Source organism: Mytilus edulis, chromosome 3, assembly GCF_963676685.1.
Source record: "Mytilus edulis chromosome 3, xbMytEdul2.2, whole genome shotgun sequence".
NCBI classification, from domain to species: Eukaryota; Metazoa; Mollusca; class Bivalvia; order Mytilida; family Mytilidae; genus Mytilus; species Mytilus edulis.
Genome location: NC_092346.1, coordinates 59,764,755 through 59,790,122, shown reverse-complemented (window position 1 = coordinate 59,790,122; position 25,368 = coordinate 59,764,755). Strand labels below are relative to the sequence as shown.

At 32.5% G+C, this 25,368-nt stretch overlaps 1 protein-coding gene across 6 annotated transcripts in view; it reads right to left on the bottom strand.

Moving 5' to 3' along the window:
• Nucleotides 1-6,566: 6,566 nt before the first annotated feature.
• Nucleotides 6,567-25,368, bottom strand: part of LOC139516983 (uncharacterized) — an 81,102-nt gene continuing 62,300 nt past the window's right edge. For all 6 annotated transcript variants that reach the window (XM_071307501.1, XM_071307499.1, XM_071307497.1 and 3 more), the window contains 4 exons: nt 23,916-23,942; nt 22,397-22,819; nt 19,307-19,603; nt 6,567-8,809 (listed from right to left, as the gene is read on the bottom strand). In XM_071307501.1, the coding sequence (XP_071163602.1) occupies nt 6,621-8,809; nt 19,307-19,603; nt 22,397-22,819; nt 23,916-23,942 (2,936 nt within the window). In that variant the 3' untranslated portion in view covers nt 6,567-6,620. The remainder of the gene's footprint in view (nt 8,810-19,306; nt 19,604-22,396; nt 22,820-23,915; nt 23,943-25,368) is intronic.

The window sequence follows — 25,368 nt, the reverse complement described above, 5'->3', positions numbered from 1 at the left end:
TTACAGCAGAAGATTACCTTACTACGCTTAAAGAAGTTTCAAGGCATAATAAACAGTCAATAGGGATATAGACCATCTGTTTTGATGTCTGAAAACTACAAGATCACTTATTAAACATCTATGATGTGGATAAAACAGGGAAAATACCATAATGTATAAGACAGAACGATAATAGTATGTGACTGAATTCAGTCATAGACTTAGATTTAAAATGTGTTTGTATATATTGTATAGATATTTCTATTGTACAAACCGATGTACTTTATAATGTCAATGAATAATGGTGCCAGTGACTGAATTCAGTCAAGATTTTCGTTATTGATAACATTAATATGTATATTTAGAATCAACTTGGAATATTTTTTCTATAATACTATAATCTATTCTAGTTTTGAAAAAGGAAGATGATTCTTGATGTTTGTAAATTGACTGAATTCAGTCAACAGTTTTCTAATGCACTTCTGTAAAAACTGTGTATACCCCTCAGAGCATTTACTTGTTGTGTAGGATATTGCACACACCCAACTGCTACCAATCTCCAATTTTTAATGCATTATCAATTGAATATTCAATTAATAGATGAATAGATTAAAGATGAAAGTTGTAGTGCAAGATGACTGAATTCAGTCATGACTTTGGTGTCACATATGCAGTTTTTATTCATACAGATAACTGGGACAAATAGATTTTCATAAAAAATTAGTCACAATTTAACAGTTTGAATAAAACGTAAATTCTTATTTATTTTGTTTTTGAACATGCTTAATAAAATATTGTTGAACTGTTTTCTCTGGCTTCTTGCATATGTTACTGGTCCTATTTGAAAAAAAATAGTATATTCAGCTTTAGATTACACAAATGGAAGCAAGTACCCATTGTGCCTAATATATTTTTCCAAAAAGGGACCGAAATCCTCAGACTAAAAAAATAGTATATATGTACATTTGCAATCGTGTACTTCTAACAAAATAGCTGAAAATACGTAAGGACACGATTTGCATCAACAGGTGTCAAATTCTTCTAAGATATGGGGAGAAACATCAGTTATCTAAATTTTAAGGAGGTGTTATTAAGCAGATTCTTGCATACTCTCCATATTTGACAAATCAGAATATTGACAAGTTGAAACAGAATGTGTTATATGTGTAATTTACCTAACCTTACGCATTAGATATAATGCTTAAATGAGATCAATGAAAACCCTGTTCTATCATAAATAAAGACAATGTTAATGAAAAGGGAGACACAAACATAATAAATACGCAATTTACCTGCATTGATAAAGTGTTAACTTAAACAAATAATAATATGAGATCGCAAAGTGAAAGTACAGAACGGTGTCATGGCAGATGTAAACAAGTTGAATCTCACGACAAGGTTTGTCAAAATAAACCACTATATGACGAGATAATCAAAGTATTACATAGGTAAACATTACCAAGATATACATATAAAACTGACCCTTATCGCTTGCAAAGTACAAATAGTTTAAATCATGAGTATGCAGTGGCGTAGCCAGAGTTCATATGATGTGGATGCGAAACTGTCGCCGAGCGGAGCGAGGCGAACACATTTTGGGACCATTTTATGCAGAAATTGATATTTTTTGACATTTTCCCTGTTTGCATGTGTACGCCCCTACAATCCGACACTGAGTAGATTTTTGTTTAATTTCAAAATACCCACCAATATATATGTTTCTCGAAGGATCCGAATTGACTCCTTTTTGTTGGAATTTGAGCCTCCAAATGAGGTTTTTGATTACTTTTCTTAACGCGTTGCAGGGGACATGGTAATATCGGACGTCCGTCCGTCCGGACTTGTTAGCCCTGTCATATATACAATTCTTGCCATATTTTTGTGATATTTATATCATCAGCAATATTTTTTACTCTTGCGATAATAAGTCCTGATCGAATATTTTTAACCAATTAATACCTTTGAAATATAAATTATAACGGAAATCCCACTGCATTTTGGCCTGAAGCTTTTATTTCTCTCAAGATATTAATAAAAAAAGAGAAAAAAATGCTTTTTTTTGTTATTTCACTTGTATCTTGGATAGATAAAATATGAACAATGCGAGGACATTTATCGTTCTTTTATTGAAAATAAAATTAATATTTGTACCTAGATGGAAAAGGGAATGTATAAGTCCAGGAATTATCAAACTCCGTTATCAAATACTAGTCGTGTTTCATGTCCCAGGAAACGATATCAGGATAGGATTGATTAGTTGTTAACTAATAACGTTGTTATGTCATCGCTCTGCTTGGCTCAATTTCAGACCAGATCTGCGTATCATCATCTTCTGCGCTTGCCGTAGCCGACGATGCGCTACGATGTAGACTTTTTACGAAAAAGTCGAGAGCACTTTTCAGTGATTTATCCATAAACTACATGAGTCTAAAGGAAAGACCACGTATACTGCTTCGGAAAAAGTTGAACGCTATTCTCATATCCTCACTATTGTTACGTTTAGATACTAGTACATCTGTGTGTTTCTGCTGCGAACACATGCAAATTATACATTTTTTTTTTTTTTTTTTGGTCAAATGATGTGGATGCTTGAGCATCTGAGCATACATGCAAGCTACGCCACTGGTATGAAAGTCAATGCATTTATAAGTGTTTGTGCACACCCGAGAAGTTGACCACCCGGCAATATTAAAATAAATATATGTCATATACAATAAATAATACGTTAAATAATAACAATAATAAGTCCAGATTTGTCACAGTACGATGCATAGCATCTTCGCCGAGATCACCCAATCAGCTTCAATCATTAAAATCGTGCGAAATTCATCCTCCTCGTGGCATTTCCTTCCAGTTTACCCAACTGAAGAATGGCATATGTAACTCGCGGAAGAAGAGGTGGACACATTTTGATTTTCAATGGTTTTAAGTACCAAAAAAACAAAACCAGACTCGAAAATCTACATTGGAGATGCTGGCGTTCTGCATGCAAAGAACCATTTAGAACACATTTGTTCAATTTCGATGAGGAGGAACTAAATATAAATGCACTTCATGTTAGTGTTATCGAATTTAACTCAACAAATCAATCAATATATCTTACTATATTTCCAAACTTTTGTTATAAATACTTAACACCTTAGTCCGATTATTTAAAATTTCGATTGACAAACTCATATAAAGTGCACAGAAATACTACAATGGCCCGAGTTAACCGTCGATAAAACACGCGCATACCAGTTACGTGTTGGTTCCTGCCACTTTATTCGAAGTCATTTAAAAAAAATCTGGGAGTATAAACCTAAAAGGTGTCACATTTATTGTAATGTTATAACTTGGACCTACAATTTAAAAAAGTAATAAAGACAGTCATATTTACTTTCATAAAATGTTAAGATAAAAATATTACTGATTTGTGGGTTTCTTCTGTATAAATTATGAAACATTTATTTATTATTTAAAATATACTAAATTTTATTTAAAAATAAAATGTACAAGTTTACTATCGCATATTTTATATATATTGTTTAAATAATATAAAAACACACAGGAACATATTTACTGTCAAATTTTAGAAAGACACCTTAGTATTACTAAACAAACAACCCAATAATTAACAAAAATAAAAAGTTGGATAAATGAGAATGGCTTATTTTAAAAAGTTGGATAAATGAGAAGACACCGATTTTTTCTTTACACGTGACTTTTGAGTTCCTCATTTCGAGGCGCATTAGGGATGTTGTCCCACCTACATTTGTATTTCTCGCTTATTGACTCCGTCAAGGCGAGACAAAAATGAAATTGTACAACAAGTCTTTACTCCCCAAAACATACGACAATTACAGAACCTTAGTGAGCACGCTCACATACCCCACGTCCCCACATTGTCATTGAAGAAATTAAATAAGTATAAGAAAAAAAAATTGTATGTTGTGTGGTTTGAGAGGAGTTGCGATGACAAACCGTTCCAGTAGTATATTGAAGCAAATAAGTTCAAAGGGGCGCAACTCCTAGAAAAAAAAATTGAATCGCAATTTCCCGTCGATATGCACAACTACATAGTATGTCCTTATTATCTAAAAAGGTTTCGTGAAATTCTGTTGTGTGGTTTGGGAGGAGTTGCGATGACAAACTGTTGCAGTAGTACATCAAAGTAAATAAGTTCAAAGAGGCGTAACTCCTAGAAAAAAAATTGAATCGCAACTTCCCGTCGATATGCACAACTACATAGTATGTCCTTATTATCTGAAAAGGTTTCGTGAAATTCTGTTTTGTGGTTTGAGAGGAGTTGCGATGACAAACTGTTGCAGTAGTACATTAAAGTAAATAAGTTCAAAGGGGCGTAACTCCTAGAAAAAAAATTGAATCGCAATTTCCCGTCGATATGCACAACTACATAGTATGTCCTTATTATCTGAAAAGGTTTCGTGAAATTCTGTTGTGTAGTTTGAGAGGAGTTGCGATGACAAACTGTTGCAGTAGTACATTAAAGTAAATAAGTTCAAAGGGCGTAACTCCTAGAAAAAAAAATTGAATCGCAATTTCCCGTCGATATGCACAACAACATAGTATGTCCTTATTATCTGAAAAGGTTTCGTGAAATTCTGTTGTGTGGTTTGAGAGGACTTGCGATGACAAGAAACAGGACTGACGGACGGACGGACTGACGGACGGGTCAAAAACATTATACCCTCCGCAACCCGTTGCGTGGGGTATAATAATTCAGTATTGATAATTTAAATGTTCTTAATCAAATCAATGCAAATAATAGAAGTTCCTATGCATGTTTCTTGTACAAATGTTGAAATGTCAACGTATATTTTCGTTTCATCAATCAACAAGTTTGTACAATAAAGATGCTACAGTGTTTTCATCTCCACACTGAAGAGAGTTCAAGTGCTATTGGTCAAGTATAATGTATTTGAAATGGGCGTGACTTTAATGAACCGATAGATTGCGCAATGTTGTTATCACAAATGTTCGCTTAATATGTCAAGGGTGGAGAGAGGGGAGTGGATCACAACCCTCTGCTAGCAGATGTAACAGATCTAGCATGTATACAGGAAAAAGTGCACCAGTGTTCAGAATGTCAGATGTACATCCTAGTTCAAAAGATTTGTTTAAAAGTAGTTGTAAATATTGTTGTCCGTGTGACACATGATGGTGCACCCGCTTGAACATAAAGTTATAAAGGTACATAACTCAAGAACGGTAAAAGTGACACTACCAAAATTTGTACTTGATCTGAGTAAGTTTTGTGGTAATACGCTTTGTGTACGAGTTTGATAACATTTGCTTGAGGCAAACTAAAATAAGAAATCGGAAACAAAAAAAATCAGCAACTTTTTCCATTTGAAAAGGGGCATAACTCTAGAATGGTAAACGTGGTGCAACCATAAATTCAACCTTGATCTGTGTTTTGTGGTAATAAGCGTTGTGTATAAGTTTCATAGCATTTGGTTGAGGCAAACTTTAACTTTAGTAAGTGAACGGAAACGAAACTTTCAGTAATTTTTCCATTTGTAAAGGGGCATAACTCTAGAACAGTATACCTGTCACCACCAACATTCAAACTTGGCCTGTGTGTGTTGGTAATAAGCATTGTGTATACATTTCATAATATTTGGTTGAGGCAAAATACAGTCATGCAGAGAACAGAAACCAATTTTAGGACGTACGTAGAGAACGTAGACGAACATGTAAACAGAAAAGTGTAAACTTTAATGCCTCCTCCACTATGGCTGGAGCATAAAAAAGATTGGGAAAGTTTGTGCACACCCACCGAAGAAACATCTTTATATTTGATGAAATCATGTAAGGAGGTATATTAAAGATTCTCATACATTATTTTGTTGTTGTTGAAAAACAATGCATAGTTTGGTGTAATTGTGACTTTACAACATAGAAAATCCTCTGTTATTCATGTATATTTCTTAATTTTATGCATTTCTAATTATAACTATTATGTGCTTATTTGCTTAATAGTTCAACGCTTTTTCAATTCTTGGTCCAAAATCCAGACATTATGGCTCTACTCATTTATAAATTATTAGTAAACTAAGGTTACAGCTCCTCTTATGTCTAAATAGTCATATGGCTTGTCTTTTGTTTTGGTATTTATACATCCTTGGCTTTCAAATATTTTGCATTGGACAGGCCTGAAGAAGATAAATCCAGTAAAGGGCTTTGAACACATAACAGTTTACAACAAGAATATGTCCCCATTACACGGATGCCCCACTCGCACTATCATTTTCTATGTTCAGTGGACCGTGATATTGGGGTAAAAACTCTAATTTGGCATTAAAATTAGAAAGATCATATCATCGGGAACATGTTTATTAAGTTTTAAGTTGATTGGACTTCATCAAAAACATCCTTGATCAAAAACTTTAACCTGAATCGGGACAGACAGACGAACGAACCAACGAAAAGACGGACAGACAGACCAGAAAACATAATGCCTCTCTCATATCGTAGGTGGGACATACAAAGATTTTTTTTCTCATATTTTTATATAAGATATCTCAAGTCACACCCATAGGATCAGGTTAGCTGATCAGAATGTATTGTTAGAATAAAATTAATTATGTAACACATTTCTTTAATATTAAGACTATGCAGTATGTTTTTTTTACAATTCAATAGTTTATCAATTTTTTAGAGAACAGCTTGATGATTGACTGATAATCGTCTTCTTCACCATTAACAACAACATTAAGCATAAAATCTTCAAAACATAAAACATCTCTTTTATCATGATTTTCTTTCTCATTAGATTCCTCTTTCCTGTGTCTTAATTTTCTTTTAAAAAAACTTATATTTTGGTTGTTTTCATCTTCTTCTTCCTTTCTTTCATCATCAGCATCTTCATGTTCCAGTTTTGCAGGTGAAGCACCATCATCCTTTGTTTTGTTGATCACTGATTGGTCAATATTTTTGTTTTTGAAGTTTTCATTAAAGTATTCATCTTTTCCACTTTTAGCAAGTTTCTCAAGTCTTTTGCGTAATTTGTTTGTACAGTTAGAAGTCTTCAAGTTCAGAACTTTAAAAATATCTATCTTTCCCAAGAATGCTGCAATATCCAGAGGAGTATATTTCTTAGCATTTTCTGTATCAAATGTATATTTCATTTCAGCATGCACAGATAAGATTGCAGATGCTTTCTTCTGATTTAAACCCATTAGATAATGAAAGAAAGTGTTTCCATATCTATCTAAAGGTTTACTCCATAGTTTAACAAACGATTTTAAGTGTATCCTATTCTGAAACTCTTCCACGAGAATTCCAAAAGTCTTATCTCTGTCTGTTGCATATGTTTTCATTGCAGCTGAAACCAATGCACTGAGTATAAGAAAATCTACTGAACTAGATCCATATATCCATGGATCTCTACCTTTAAATGTTAATTCATCAACTAACAGAGTGACTTTAAAAAATTGAACTGAATCTAGTAACTTGATGCTATTTTCAGATAAACTTTCATTGTCAAGTGACAGATGATCACCAGTGTGTACATCCAAACTTCTAAACAAAATGAATTCAATATATCTAAACATCTCATTCACAAGATAATTATTCGATGAACGCCAGTATGAGTAAATATATTGCGAAACATGGAGCAGAAATTCCCGATTCTCAAATGCATGCCTTACTAACCTCTCACATAAAGTGTGTTGATATTCTTCACCTATTTTAATAACTAATTCATTTTTCAAAGCAGTATACACTTCACTCCGAACAAACTCGGTTATATCATGCAATGAACCATTTTCCAGTAAATAAGGAACCATAGATTTAGATGACAGGAACATTGCTTTCAACAGACATGGATTAATAAACTCATAAACACCTTCGTGGAATTTAAGGAACTTGTTGTTCATTTTGTGTACTGCTTCTTCTATTGCTATTTTCTGATCTTCATTTGAACCAGGTTTTTCGGGTTTGTTTTTGAAATGAAAATATGTTTGATAAAGTTTATCAAGTTGACTCCAGAGATTGGGATCATTTAGATCTAGTTGATGATTTTTGCTATTCATGATGTAAACTAAAACACAATAATCGTTAATTTTGTCCATGCAATTAGATGTTTTTCTTGCAGCTTCATAAAGTTCTTTCAGTTCTTCAACAAGATGCCTTGGAGGATTGGTGAAATATTTTTCTCCTAAATGCAAGAACTTTCTTTCAGAACAAAACAATGCAGCACTCAAGGGGAACCCTTCCCAAGGCTCTGCATTCCTAATTACTTTTATTGTATCAACAGCAAATGTAACTTGTACAGACAAATCAGTAATTATTTCTGGATTACCCAAATTACTCACATTTGCTGCTGATATTGCAATGTTATTCTCTTTTATGTATCTTCTTAACATTTCTTCTTTTTCTTCAGGTGTTAAACAACTGTTAATATCTATAAATGGTTCACCCTTCAATGGAACTATTTCTGATACACTACTCACAATCTCTAAATCTAAATATCTGCATGACAATATCACTTTGATATTTCTTTCAAGCATCACTGGTAAAAGGTGTTTCATGAAGGTATTGAGAGAATCTTGAGTATACTGTTGATCATCAATGATTAGCAATGCATGACCAATATCTGTATATATTGAGTGATTTTCTGATAAATCTACTTTCAAAACCATGTAATCTTTCTCGTCATAAATCGATGCTAATTCTAGACATATTTTACTCTTCCCTGATCCTTCTCTTCCAGTGATGACAACAATGTTATTTTCTTGCATATGTTTATCAATAGTTTCAAAAATGGCTGGACGTATAAATGTTTTGTCTTCTCTGTGCTCACAAAGGGCCTTGTAAATCTTGACTGAAAAAAAGACATAAAAAGGTGTTATAGGTATATTTGATCATACATTATATATATTAATCTCATGAAAACAATGTCACATAAAAGAGAAATATTTATTGTTTTTTTTCCGAACATTCTCTTCGAACATCATTGCTGGCACAACTTTTCGGAATTTTGGATTCTCAATGCTCTTCAACTTTGTATTGATTTGGCTTTTTAACTATTTTGATCTGAACGTCACTGATGAGTCTTATGTAGACGAAACGCACGTCTGGCGTATAAAATTATAATCCTTGTACTTTTGATAACTAATTAGCTGCTTAATTATATGCACACCGTTCCGTTATTTTAGTCAATGTGCTGATAACACTTACAAGCCTTTTCAATTCATGCATGGATCTCATTTTCTACAATGCATGGTTGCTTAAGCAATTGCTTATGATATTTTATTAGTAGCATGTAATAACTATAGACGGTCAAATGACCAAAAGAAGTATTTGAGAGGTTTAGCGCTATAAAACCAGGTTCAATCCACCATTTTCTACATTTGCAAATGCCTGTACTAAGTCAGGAATAAGACAGTTGTTGTCCATTCGTTCAATGTGTTTTATCATTTGATTTTGCCATTTGATTAGGGACTTTCCGTTTTTGAATTTTCCTCAGGGATCAGTATTTTTGTGATTCTAATTTTTTTTGGTTACTTGTATTAAAGTGTAAATGTAAATCAATCAATTGTTTTAATTTCTGATTAGTTAAATCATTTACAAATGGAAGTCTCTTGTTAACTAACAGTCCACCATTAGAAGCATTGACCCAGTGATAGTTTATAACATTGTTGATATGATATCAACTTTTCTGCTACATATGACATTATATTATCCCCTCCTTCTGAGCCTGGTGTAACAAACATTGGACAGTCTCAAAAAATATGATTACATCGAAGGTTTAACTCTAATATATCAAAGATCAGGAATCATCAATAGCAAACGTTAAAACACCCATACATATAGAACCTGACCCTAATCTCTTTATGAGAAAACAAAATGTTAAATTTGGAAAAGATTGATTGACTCTAATTTATTTAACTGAAGCGACATTGATGCCATTTGTTTTTGTTATTTAAAAACAATAACTCCTAAACACTAAAACTAAAAGTTGTAAACATCTGACTTGACATCCATTTTGTATTGGGAAATATTAAGAGAGGAGAAAGATACCAAAGGGACTACAGACTACAAAAGTTGAAAATAATAATAAAATGTGAAAATTGATTGAAGCAACTGTTCTTAAGTCATTGCACAATAAAGACATGAAGAAATAAGTCAAGAACCATAACTTTTTGAATAACAAACGAATGGCAAAACTTCAACATATCTGCAATCTTCTAGTGAATTTTTAGGGACTTTGTTGTTTTTTTATACAAAACTTGTTCTCACATTCATAAACTTTGGCTGAAATGACAACTTCCAAAGTCTTGAAAATTGAGAAAGAAATCATCAAACAATTCAATAATCATGATTATAGCAGGTGCATCACTTTAACATATGTACAATCTTTCAGTGAAGTTTCAGGAATCTAAGTCAAGAAATGTTAAAGGAGTGCATTAATTACACAAAATGTATACCCTGTTTTAAAAATTTTGCTGTGAAATGACTACATTATTTAAATTCTCAAGTCAAAAAAATTGCCAAAAAAATATCAAACAATTCAATAACAGCTGGTGCATAATTCAAATTCCCGTTCAGGGATCTATGTTAATAACCGATGAATGAGTTGATTGCCCACATAATCTATCCATTTTTTAACACTGGCCTGTCCATCTATGTGCCTGACACCACCAATAAGCCTGTGCCGGACTTCCTTGAACATAGCTCAAATCGAAAAAAGACAGACAGCAAACTTCAAAACCTTATATAGAAAACTTACAAATAAGCAACATGAACCTTACTAAAAATTCACCCGGGTTCAGCGTAACCCAGTGTCTTGCCTACTTTTGCTGTTAATCGCAGGCTCAACATAAATGAGGAAAAATAATAATAAAAAATATTCCCCTCGATACTATCTTTTGATTGTAAGAAGCTTCTGTCTAAGTTTGGTAAAAATCCAGGATAGTTTATGAATCTAATAAATGTTTTAAAAACTTTAACTGCAGACTGTATGTTATGATAACTGGAAGAATAAAAGCACTGTAAGCCCTGTAGGCAGTTAACCAAAAATCAAGGCAAACGTAATTATGGAAACTGTGGCAGTAATGCTTCATTTTTTTTTTAATTTGAAAGAACAAACATTAAACATGTTAAACATTTGTATATATATTGTACATTTATGTTTATTTAATCAATTGGTTATTAATAAGGCAAATTAATTAATATTTCATCAAGGTTTCAAAAGCATCGCATATATCAATATAAATTACCCTTATCTTCACCCCAAGTCAATGATGTGACTCCATACCAAGCTTGGAATAAAATGACAGGTGATTATAAAACAGTTCGTTAAACATTCTTGGGCTTTACACTGCTTGAAAGATTTATTTGTTTTCCTTAAAATGTCCCATAAATGAAATTAGTATAGGTCCAGAAATAAAATAATTTAAGTAAATTCAATTAACCTAGACTTATTTTTTGCATCAATAAAATTTTAAAATAAACAAGTAATACATGTAATAGGATGCCGTTACGAAGTCTCCATACAAAGCTCCCATAATTCATCATTCCCATGGTTGCCTAAAATTGGGCAAAGTTCAGTACATATTGGTTTCAGGTGTTGTAAAGTGATATGCATATGTGGCCCTGTATGTCATTCAAATCTTTTTGAAATGACAAACAGAAATAAATATGGTTGAGGAGTGGGGATCTCAACCGTTTACAAGTTCTCAAATTGGAGGGAGTGGGGTGATTCCAGGGACTCCCTATATATTTTATTTGATTTGTTATATTGTCCTATTCATGATCACATAAATATATATTGTTTAGGGTTGGGGATCTTGACTGTTTACAAGTTCCCAAACAGGAAAGGGTATGGTGACCCCAGGCACTCCCCATATATTTCATTTGATATTTTATATTGTCCCATACATGAATATATATGGTTGATGGTTGGGGATCTGGACCATTTCCAAGTTCTCAAACAGGTGGGGGTGGGGTGTCCCAAGGGACTCCACTTCCCATAGATTTCATTTGATTTGTTATATTGTCCCATACATGAATATATATGGTGTAGGGGTGGGGATCTCAACCGTTTTCAAGTTGTCAAACCGGAAGGGGTATGTGACCCTAGGGACTCCCCCTATATTTCATTTGATTTGTTTTATTGTCTTATACATGATTACATATGGTTTAGGGATGGGGATCTCAACCATTTCCAAGTTCTCAAACAGGAGGGGGTGGGTTGACCACAGGGACTCCCCATGTATTTTTATGGTTTAGGGTGGGGATCTGTATCATTTCCAAGTTTTCAAAAAGATAGGGGTGGGTTAACACTGGTGACTCCCCCAAATTATTTTCATTTGATTTGTTTTATTGTCCCATACAAGTATATATATGGTTTACGGGTGGGGGATCATGACCGTTTACAAGATAAAAGCACATTTTCAAATTGAATAGGGGTTGGGACGATCCCCAGGGATCATCCTATATTTTATTTTATTTGTTTTATTGTCCTGTTGTTTTTACTGAAGACCTTGTGTGTCTATCATGTCTATCACTTACTGTTTTCAAGAAATAGACATTTGAAAATTAAAAAAAATTAAATCCCATAGGGTTCTACAGCTAAGCCCTCCCTTCTTTAGGCCCCTCAAAATACCCATAAATAGAAACCAATGCAAAACCAGGTGCTCCGCAGGGCGCAGCTTTATACGACCGCAGAGGTCGAACCCTGAACAGTTGGGGCAAGTATGGACAAAACATTCTAGCGTGATACAGCTCTGAATTTGGATTGTGATCAAATTTTTGACATTACATGGTTCTTCTTCAAAGTTTTTAAATCTAAAATTAAATAGTTGACACAGCATAGGTTTCTGACACAGAATGAATGTGGTCTAATGAACTTAAAAGTTTGTTTTTGCCTTTTAGCAATTCACTATGCTGTTGAATATTAATCCTCTCAAAAAAATGTTTGAAGAAATTTTCTTTTTATTTATGAAATCTGAAATGAGAAAAATTTAACCCCCCCCCCCTTTTTTCACATCCCCGTTTCCCTTTTTCCAAAACTGATATCAATTCAAATTTCTAATGGAGTTTGCAACAATAACTACTCTTTTAAATATATATACATCATAAAATATTAAAATGTAAAATAAAGTGCTTGTTATCACTGAATGGTAAAGATTGGTTGGTAGTAAAAGTGAATATACATTGTTTATTGTATAAAACAATAAAAAAAACTTCATCAGCAACATTTTATATTGGCAAATTTCCAATGAAGTTATTTACATAAAGTTATTGGCAAATAAAAATAGAAAATGACATCATAGTCATGTCTGGCAAATGTCCAACATACATTATCTAAAAACATTTTAGATAAGATAAGGAAATAAGATGTAAAAAAACTGCTTGTTATCACTGAATGGTAAAGATTATTTTAATTTATCAGTTGGTAGTAAAAAGTGAATATACATTGTATATTGTATATAACAAAGATTTAAGTTGATTCTGGACAAAGAAAGATAACTCCAATTAAAAAAAAAGCTTGCTATTGCACAATATTTTGCAATTAGATATTTCTTGCTTACTATTCTGGACAAAGAAAGATAACTCTAATTAAAATTTTTTTTGCTATTTCACAATATTGTGCAATTAGATATTTTTTGCCATTGTGCAATACTGTGCAATTGAAAAGACTTGCTATTGCACAATACTTAATATAATAATTTTAGATCCTGATTTGGACCAACTTGAAAACTGGGCCCATAATAAAAAATCTAAGTACATTTTTGGATTCAGCATATCAAAGAACCCCAAGATTTCAATTTTTGTTAAAATCAGACTAAGTTTAATTTTGGACCCTTTGGACTTTAGTGTAGACCAATTTGAAAACAGGACCAAAAATGAAGAATCTTCATACACAGTTAGATTTGGTATATCAAAGAACCCCATTTATTCAATTTTTGATGAAATCAAACACAGTTTAATTTTGGACACCGATTTGGACCAACTTGAAAACTGGGCCAATAATCAAGAATCTAAGTACATTTTTAGATTCAGCATATCAAAGAACCTAACTGATTCATTTTTTGTCAAAATCAAACTAAGTTTAATTTTGGACCCTTTGGACCTTAATGTAGACCAATTTGAAAACGGGACCAAAAGTTAAGAATCTACATACACAGTCATGACAGTTAGATTCCGCATATCAAAGAACCCCAATTATTCAATTTTGATGAAATCAAACAAAGTTTAATTTTGGACCCTTTGGGCCCCTTATTCTGTTGGGACCAAAACTCCCAAAATCAATACCAACCTTCCTTTTATGGTCATAAACCTTGTGTTTAAATTTCATAGATTTCTATTTAATTATACTAACGTTATGGTGCGAAAACCAAGAAAAATGCTTATTTGGGTCCCTTTTTGGCCCCTAATTCCTAAACTGTCGGGACCTAAACTCCCAAAATCAATACCAACCTTTCTTTTGTAGTCATTAACATTGTGTTTAAATTTCATTGATTTCTATTTACTTAAACTAAAGTTATTGTGCGAAAACCAAGAATAATGCTTATTTGGGCCCTTTTTTGGCCCCTAATTCCTAAACTGTTGAAACCAAAACTCCCAAAATCAATCCCAACCGTTCTTTTGTGGTCATAAACCTTGTGTCAAAATTTCATAGATTTCTATTAACTTAAACTAAAGTTATAGTGCGAAAACTAGTCCAGTCAATCTAGCATAAATTTGACCATAACCTGAAAGTAATTGCAACAGAAGATTTTTAAGTTTTAATCTTTAGCATTATACCCCAAATATACACAGAAAAAAGTCCCATAAAATCTAACTTAAGGAAGACTAAAAAAATCACCATTTAAAATTCCTATGGAGATTTGCATTGAAAAGGGAGATAACTCTTGCAAACTAGAGGCTCTAAAGAGCCTGTGTCGCTCACCTTGGTCTATGTGCATATTAAACAAAGGACACAAATGGATTCATGACAAAATTGTATTTTGGTGATGGTGATGTGTTTGAAGTTCTTACTTTACTGAACGATTTTGCTTCTTACAATTATATCTATCATGAACTTTGCCCATTAGTAACAGAGAACTATATTTGGTAAAAATTTACATAAATTTACCAAATTAATGAAAATTGTTAAAAATTGACTATAAAGGGCAATAACTCCTTAAGGGGTCAATTGACCATTTAGGTCATGTTGACTTATTTGTAGATCTTACTTTGCTGAACATTATTGCTGTTTACAGTTTATCTCTAACTATAATAATATTCAAGATAATAACCAAAAACAGCAAAATTTCTTCAAAATTACCAATTCAGGGGCAGCAACCCAACAACCGATTGACCGATTCATCTGAAAATTTCAGGGCAGATAGTTCTTGACCTGATAAACATTTTTACCCCATGTCAGATTTCCTCAAAATGCGATGGTTTTTGAGTTATAAGCCAAAAACTGCATGTTAACCCTATGTTCTATTTTTAGCGGTGGCGGCCATCTTGGTTGGTTGACCAGGTCACGCCACACATTTTTTAAACTAGATACCCCAAAGATGATTGTGGCCAAGTTTGGATTAATTTGGCCAAGTAGTTTCAGAGGAGAAGATTTTTGTAAAAGATTACTTTAATTTACGAAAAATGGTTAAAAATTGACTATAAAGGGCAATAACTCCTAAACGGGTCAACTGACCATTTTGGTCATGTTGACTTATTTGTAGATCTTACTTTGCTGAACATTATTGCTGTTTACAGTTTATCTCTATCTATAATAATATTCAAGATAATAACCAAAAACAGCAAAATTTCCTCAAAATTACCAATTCAGGGGCAGCAACCCAACAACCGATTGACCGATTCATCTGAAAATTTTAGGGCAGATAGATCTTGACCTGATAAACATTTTTATCCCATGTCAGATTTCCTCAAAATGCTTTGGTTTTTGAGTTATAAGCCAAAAACTGCATTTTACCCCTTTGTTCTATTTTTAGCGGTGGCGGCCATCTTGGTTGGTTGACCAGGTCACGCCACACATTTTTTAAACTAGATACCCCAAAGATGATTGTGGCCAAGTTTGGATTAATTTGGCCAAGTAGTTTCAGAGGAGAAGATTTTTGTAAAAGATTACTTTAATTAACGAAAAATGGTTAAAAATTGACTATAAAGGGCAATAACTCCTAAACGGGTCAACTGACCATTTTGGTCATGTTGACTTATTTGTAGATCTTACTTTGCTGAACATTATTGCTGTTTACAGTTTATCTCTAACTATAATAATATTCAAGATAATAACCAAAAACAGCAAAATTTCTTCAAAATTACCAATTCAGGGGCAGCAACCCAACAACCGATTGACCGATTCATCTGAAAATTTCAGGGCAGATAGATCTTGACCTGATAAACATTTTTACCCCATGTCAGATTTGCTCTAAATGCTTTGGTTTTTGAGTTATAAGCCAAAAACTGCATTTTACCCCTATGTTCTATTTTTAGCCGTGGCGGCCATCTTGGTTGGTTGACCGGGTCACGCCACACATTTTTTAAACTAGATACCCCAATGATGATTGTGGCCAAGTTTGGTTTGATTTGGCCCAGTAGTTTCAGAGGAGAAGATTTTTGTAAAAGTTAACGATGACGGACGACGACGGACGACGACGGACGACGACGGACGACGACGGACGACGACGGACGACGGACGCCAAGTGATGAGAAAAGCTCACTTGGCCCTTCGGGCCAGGTGAGCTAAAAAGGCAGAATTATCAATAAAAATTGATACAAAATTATAACTTTACCGCTTCTATTCATCAGAATGTATTGATTCTTGATTTTTTAGCGGTCTTTAGAGTATAACAAACAACTCTTAAGGTGTTTTCATATCTTTTATCAAGCTATAATCTAGATTTCGTAATTCATTAGTTGACCATTTATTGAATTTTTCAACACGTCAAGATTAAGAATCTCAAATTTAATCAAAACAATTAAGCATGTATTCTTCTTTTTGTGGTTTAAAGTATCTTTAGATAAGTAAGTTGCTGAAAAAATATAATATACAGATATAAACAATACCAAATTTTCACATTATTTTTTCACAAATGGTCACAAAGTTTCAAATTTGCAATTTCTTTAATGAAAAATGCATGAAAAAAATAAAACTACCAATAACACTTCGGTTTTGTACATTTCATGAGCAGAAGACTATATAATTTAGTCAAATACAAACTTATAACCCCATCAAAGTTTCATACTTTACATAAATTTCAAGAAAAACAACCAAAAACTGACCAAAAAAGACTGACTTTTGCAAGAGTTATCTCCCCTTCCAATGTTAATTTCTATAGGAAATTAAAAATGCGGATTTTGAGTTTTCCTCAAGTTAGATTTTATGGGACTTTTTTCTGTGTATATAAAGGGCATAATGCTATAGATTAGAACTAAAACATTTTCTGTTGTAATTAGTTTGAGGTTAAATCTTAGTTTGACTGAAAATGCTTATTTGGGCCCTTTTTGGCACCTAATTCCTAAAATGTTGGGACCAAAACTCCCAAAATCAATACCAACCTTCCTTTTGTGGTCATAAACCTTGTGTTAAAATTTCATAGATTTCCATTCACTTTTACTAGAGTTAGAGTGCGAAAACTAAAAGTATTCGGACGACGACGACGACGACGACGCCAACGTGATAGCAATATACGACGAAAAAATTTTCAAATTTTGCGGTCGTATAAAAATGATTATGGCTCCCCTTGACATTTTAGTCTAACATTTTATGAAACCCTAAGAAAATCTGAAATGCCATTTGAGTTGCCTTCTTCGACGGTTCGAGTGGATTTGGCCCGACTTTTCTTGGGGACAAGTTGTCCACATTACATAAAACATCCCATCAACGTGGATTTCTGGATCTGTTTCATGACCTTGTATCATTCATAAAATAACAACAACCTTATTTGGCAAGATAAGTTAAAATCACCGCCAACTTAAATATATAACTTTATTTCCTCTATCATAGAGATTTGTTGTACATAAACAATATTCCTGCACATTTTGCCATTTGTGAAATATAAACAACTTGTAATTACGGATTTTCGGCGATGAAATATTTCATACAATTGTTCTTTGACATCCTAGCCAAAAGCACAGGGGATAATAAACTACTTAAGGATTTCTAATGAGCACTACTTCCTATGTGCAACTTCAAAACGTTTTGGTGGTTCGACAATCTTTTAAGGTTTTTCTGGTCATATTTTTTGTAATCCAGAATTAAAAGTATGAACAAAGTGTTCAATTAGTTATAAATAACATAATAGCCAGCTAGATAATAACAATGGCACATATTTCTGCACTAACTGGGTAGAACACAAATCTAGTGTTCTCCCATAAGGCAGCTTTAATAACTGCCAAAAAAGTCGATTTATAAATGAAATACAGAAAAACAGGTACAAAATTTAGAATTTTTTTTTTCTAGATACTAGCTTTTGATCATAAAAGAGCATCTGTCAAAGTTGGGTACAAATCCTTAATAGTTTAAGAAAGTGATTAAAGTCTTAAAAACTTCAACCACAGATTGAATGTAATGTTCCCTGGCAGAAAAAAACAAAGTCCATTTATAAGTATAATACGGAAAAACAGGAACATTTTTTTTACAAAATTTACTTCTGGATTCTTTTTAGGATAGTTTAAGAAAGTAATTAAAATTTCAAAATCTTTAACCACAGAGTGAATATTTGTGGATGCCGCCGCCGGTGCCGACGGAATGTAGGATCGCTATGTCTTGCTTTTCCGACAAACATCGAAGGCTCGATCAAAATCAGGATCTCAAGTTCTCTGGAAAGGTTAGCAAATTCTGTTGTACATGTGGCACCTTCAATTTGCCCATGTAGATACCAGTTATGTAATAGGTACAGAGAAAATTACAAGGAAGAGCAAGCAACTAAAATGAAAACTGGATAAGTTTTCAGGTTGCAATCACGTGTTAAATTATTGTGAATATAAGTTCCACTCGTTCATATTCATCCAAATGGTTAGAACAAGATTGACAACAATGCAACATACTAAAAAGTAATCTTCTATGTAAAGTTGAGCTATAAATTTGTGCAAAATACGAGATCACTAAGCTAAAGACTTTTCTATTGTTCAATAAGAAAATGATTATCATAAGAGAAATAGGTTTTGCAACCATGGCAATTGAGTAGAATTGAATATCACTTGATATACTCTCCTTATTTAAAATAAAAAGTAATAATAAACTTGACAAAGGCTTCTTCATTATCATATTGAAAATTTGAGTTGATATCCAATTCTCACTCGTTATAAACCTATAACATACATGAATACTGTGTTAAACTTGATTACCATATATACATACCTTGAGGTAATATTTTCAGTTTAAATAAAGCCTTCTGTCTTTTTCCATTATCATATATCAACAAGCATGAATATTTTCCAGCATTTCCTAAAGTTGTGACCTTTATAGTCAGAGATGGAACATCAGGGACACCTCCACTATACTGTTCATTACTAAGGTCCAACTTTGTCCATATGACACTTTCTTTAAACCATTTGACTGCTATAAGTTTCTGTTGACAATCAATATGCTGTTCCAGATTTATATCATCTCCTTTATAAACAGTGTATACAGTTGGTGTTGACTGTGAATCAAAGTCTGAAAACAAGAATAAATAATTTTTATGGATAAAGCTTTCATCGTTTATTACCACAGCTGGTCACCAAACTTATCATGGTCCAAGTGGTCAATGCTTCAGTAAATAATAAATTTTGAAAAAATGCTGATAGATTTTTATGTATTTTTCAAAAAGTTCCATACATGATTGCACACATTTTATCCGCTCAATTTTATTCCAACAAAAAAGCAAACATTGTCATGCATAGCTTACCGCCAATAGTGTTTTAACGTTTCAGATTACTAGAAGGTGTCAACATGATATGATCAGAAAAGCAATCAAATTTTACTACTCATCCATGTCATCAATGCAAAGCGGTTGACCAAGTTAAAGGTCATTCTATTCAGTATTACTAATTAAGGATAAACGAGTGATGAAAACTTTAAAGCTCATTAGATGTATATTGACAAATTCAAAGCATGGGCAAACAGAAAGTTGGTTTCTACTATAATAGCTCAAAATACAAAATATAGGTAAAATTTGTCATTCTTGAGGATTTCACGGGCAATTTGGGCTATGTTCACCTTTTTGTAGATGTTGTCTTGCTGATAATTTTTGCTGTTTACAGGTTTTATCTATCGAACAAAGTTTCCCAAAATATAAAAAAATGAGTAATAATCACAGTTTTGGCCAAAATGACTTATGATAGATATTTTCCTGCTAACATATTTGCTTTAAAATTTTTATCTTTAAATTATAGTTTTAAGATAAACACAACAAAATAGTACAAATCCTTATTTCAATGGCTTATTTTGCTGGTCATTTTTGCTACTTTATCTATCCCAGTTTTCTAAATACAAACATGCAAACTATCGGTTACCTAAGAATTTGTCATTTAATGAATCAATAAAAGATTTCTGCAGGTAGACTCTAAAATAATAAACAGCTGCGCCATGAGCGCATGATACGCCCGACGTCTTGTGTGGAAGTTTTATGCAATAATCATAAATAGTTTCTGAGAAAGTTTTAAGCAATTACCATTTATTGCTTTTGAGACACGGGGGGACATGTGAAACGGTACCCTGTTTTTTTTTACAAAATTTTGAATCAAACCAAAAAAAATACAGATCTTAAGATTAATATAACAAAGAAGTGTGTACAGTTTCAAGCAATAATCATAAATTGTTTTTGAGATACGGCGCGACATGTAAAAAAAACCCTCCCCTTTTTTTACAAAATACTCAATAACTCAAAAATAAAATTTTGAGTCATCACCAAAAAGTATACAGATCTTTAGATTAATATAACAAAGAAGTGTGTAAAGTTTTAAGCAATAATCATAAATCGTTTTTGAGATACGGCACGACATGTAAAAACCCCCTCCCCCTTTTTTACAAAATACTCAATAACTCAAAAATGAAATTTTGAATCATCACCAAAAAGTATACAGTTCTTAAGAATAATATAACAAAGACGTGTGTAAAGTTTTAAGCAATAATCATAAATCGTTTTTGAGATACGGCGCGACATGTAAAAAACCCTCCCTCTTTTTTACAAAATACTAAATAACTCAAAAATGAAATTTTGAGTCATCACCAAAAAGTATACAGATCTTTAGATTAATATAACAAAGAAGTGTGTAAAGTTTAAAGCAATAATCATAAATCGTTTTTGAGATACGGCACGACATGTAAAAACCCCCTCCCCCTTTTTTACAAAATACTCAATAACTCAAAAATGAAATTTTGAATCATCACCAAAAAGTATACAGTTCTTAAGAATAATATAACAAAGAAGTGTGTAAAGTTTTAAGCAATAATCATAAATCGTTTTTGAGATACGGCGCGACATGTAAAAAACCCTCCCTCTTTTTTACAAAATACTAAATAACTCAAAAATGAAATTTTGAATCATCACCAAAAAGTATACAGATATTAAGATTAATATAACTAAGAAGTGTGTAAAGTTTTAAGCAATAATCAAGAATCGTTTTTGAGATACGGTGCGACATGTGAAAAAAAAACACACCCCTGTTTTAGATACAAAGTGCCGTAACTCAAAAAGTTTAAATCTTATTTTCACCAAAAAGTATACATATCATTTGACCATCATAAAAAACAACTATATCAAGTTTCATGAAATTTAGATGAGTCGTTCTCAAGTTACGGTGCGACATGTTTACGCCGGACAGACGGACACCGGACATTTGTATACCATAATACGTCCCGTCAAAATTTTGACGGGCGTATAAAAATGCATGAGTGATCAAAAATACATTCTTCCCTTTCAATTTTTTTTTTATAGAATACAGGTAATCCTAAGTAAAGAAAACTTCAGAAAAAAAGCATGTTGAAAGTTCGGGTTAGGTGAATAAAAAAACTATACAGGTAGCATCAAGGTAGACTCAACTCTACCAATACCAACTGGTCAATTCAAATGTCCAAATTGTATTGTCAATTTTATAATCTGGTTGAACAATAGGTAAAGGTAAACAGCAACACCTATAGTCAAGTCACAGTAATTCATTTTTTTTAAATTGATAATAGCATGCTTGATTCTTGTGCAAATTGGAAAATTTTATCTATTTAATCTTCAATTTTCACATGACATATATCATTCTTGAATGCTTTCACAAAGAGAACAGAAATTTCCTGCTATTAAATTCGATGATAGAAGTTTGTCTATGCTGTCTGTGACTTATAGTAAGAGATTGATCAGTTTGAAAAAATTACCAAGTCCTCTTAAAATGACCCCAAACTGGGGAAAATATCTGTATGACAGACATAGCTGTATTGTAAGTATACTTTTAATTAGTAATTATATTTTCAACTAACCATCAGCCTGTAATGCAATATCGTCTGTGTGGAAGGCGGGAATATGTTTCAATACTGTCACAAATCCTGTCAACCAACCAACTCTTGACATCAAGTTTCCACAGCTACCAAACATATCATTCCTCAAACCAACAGCATTTCTTACAATACATCTATACTTTCCTTGATCATCAGTATTAAAATTGAAAAGTGTCAAAGATGGCTTTTCCCAAGACACCATTTCATATTTTTCCATAGATGGAGTGATTTGTATGATTTCACCATTTATTTCTTTCAGCCAGGTAACTGAACGAATAGGAATGTATGACTTAACATTACATTCTATTTTGACATTATCTCCATTCAAAATCATAAATTCATTTTCTTTTCTTTTTAAAGGCAGTTGGAACTCTGATATCAGAAAAATGCTTGTTACATATGGAACTGCAAAAATAAAAAGAATACAATAATTAGTTTCATAATGAATGAGAAAGGGATATCGCTTGATATCAACTCGAGTTAATTTCAATATATTACTATCTAAATTAAATAACAAGCGATAAGTTTTTAAACCCTTTTCTCTTATGGTCATATGACTCATACATGTAACTCTCATTGTGTTTAATTAAAAACTCTGTGAAATGTTGATCTAGTCTTTTGCACATTCCCATACGAAGTCTAATGTCCTTTTCTGGTGTCAAACTTAAACAGCAGGTTTTTTAAAGATTTTTTGTATATAAGTGATTTTTCGAACTGTTAGAATCTAAAATGTAAATGGCTGAGTCTATACAAAAAGAAGGGAACTTGAGAAAAAGCAATTTAGATTTTTTTAGCTATGAAAGAGTCTACTTTCACATATAAATATAAGCAGTGTCCTAGAACAGTGCATTTTTCTTTTAAATGGTGAAATGGGACAAAAATAAAAGAAACATTCATATCTCAAATTATGAGGATGAGGATAAAGATGACAGATATAGAATCGTTTATCAAATCACTTCATCTGTCATGGGTAAAAAAAGACCCTACACGTTAATGATGGAAAGTGTGATTGACAGATCCTTTTAAAATAATGTCATATTGTTTATGTTGTTCTTATGTATCTATATTATAAATCATATACTCCTGTTGCACATTTTGTTTTTATGAATGAGTTTTTTTTTGTATACACAATACCCATGTAATGCACTGACTACATGATAAATTGATACTTAGAAAATATACTTTTATTTATTGACTAACTGCATTGTGTTTGTCATAGCATTACATATAAATCTGAAACTAAAACAGACCATGTTGTAAGCAAATTATCTGTTTCGTACAAGGAGAGTGTTCTTGCCATTTATACAAATAACTCAAGTAAGACTTTAACCAAGAAGATATTAGTAATGGGCTGTTGTTATAGCTACAGGTTGAAACGGACAAATTCTTACTTCATTTTTCACTTACATTCCCTTGATATGGCTTATTATGAAATCATACCAAAGCAATTAACGGCAGATCATTGTTCAGTTATTTACTACTGTTTTAATGAAACACTTACCACTAAAGAAGAGAAATCCAATGAGAACTGAAAAAAGAAATAAGATATTAAAATCATATAATGTCGGTGTTATATTTGGTTTTAAAGTTTTGACTGTACATTGTAGAATTTTTTTATCAACAAGACCAATAACAGGGCTCAACCTGCGTTGCTGCATGCAATTAATTGAGATAGCATGTATTCTGTAGCAAAATATTTGTATCATTCAATAGGAGCCAAATATAGTTACAAAATTTTCCTTGTACAATGATCTGAGTGATGTAAAACATCAAACTATCGGTAAACAAGAAGTGGCTACATAGCAGATGAAAATTGCTTACTCCCTACAACTTTACATTTTTGAGTTGCCATGCAAAATATTAAAACATTTTCTCTCATAGAAGGCAAGAAAATCTTCCTTGAACAATGAGTGTTGTAAAATATCAAACTATCGGTAAATAGGAAGTGGCTTCAAAGTAGAAGAAAATTGCTTACTCCCTACAACTTTACATTACTGAGTTTTCTTGCCAAATATTAAATCATTTTCTCCCTTAGAAGACAAGAAAATGCTCCTTGTACAATGAGTGTTGTGAAATTTCAAATTATCAGAAAACAGGAAGTGGCTACAACTCAACATAATCAATTCATGTTACAGACAAAATGTCAAATCAAAACCATTCAAGTCAAGAAACCATTTGGATTTCCATGCGAAACATTAGGGGTCGCCCATATGATGCAGGATCTGCTTACCTTTCTAGAGCACTAGAGATCACCCCTTATTTTTAGAGGTGTTTGTAAGGCTCAGTCTTTAGTTTACTATGTTGACATGGTTGTGTTTTGTGTACTGCTGTTTGTCTTTTGGTCTTTATCTTTTTATGTCAGGTTAGTTTCTACTTAATGAGTTTTGAATGTCCATTTGTTATCTTTCGCCTCTTTTTATTTTATCTTTAATGAAAAGAAGGTTTGAAGTCCCTTAGCCAATGTCAACCAAGAAGGATTTGGCAATTATAATTTTAAGTCATTTCTGCTCTTTCCATTCTTATACATCCTCAGCTATCAGATATTCTGCTTCGTGGGTTACTGATGAAGGTGAATCCAGAAAAGCCCTTCAGATGCATGAAATTCATAAAGTATTATTTTCAATTTTCATGTTTTTACAGCACTAACTCATTGGGCTGACCACAAAGAAAACTTATATGAATCTTTATAATAACATTATTATTAACAAATTCATTACATGGATAAATATTTTCTCATGGAATAACCGTAAATTATTTTCTTATTTTTCATCTCACAGCCAAATGGCAATGTTATTTCCCAAAACCGTTTGTTTTTTTCTCAGAAAAAAACAAACGGTTTTGGGAAATAACATTGCCATTTGGCTGCGAGATGAAAAATAAGAAAATAATTTACGGTTGACCTAAGGCCTCCTACAAATGATTCGGACAATAGAAATAGGCATATTGTACACCAT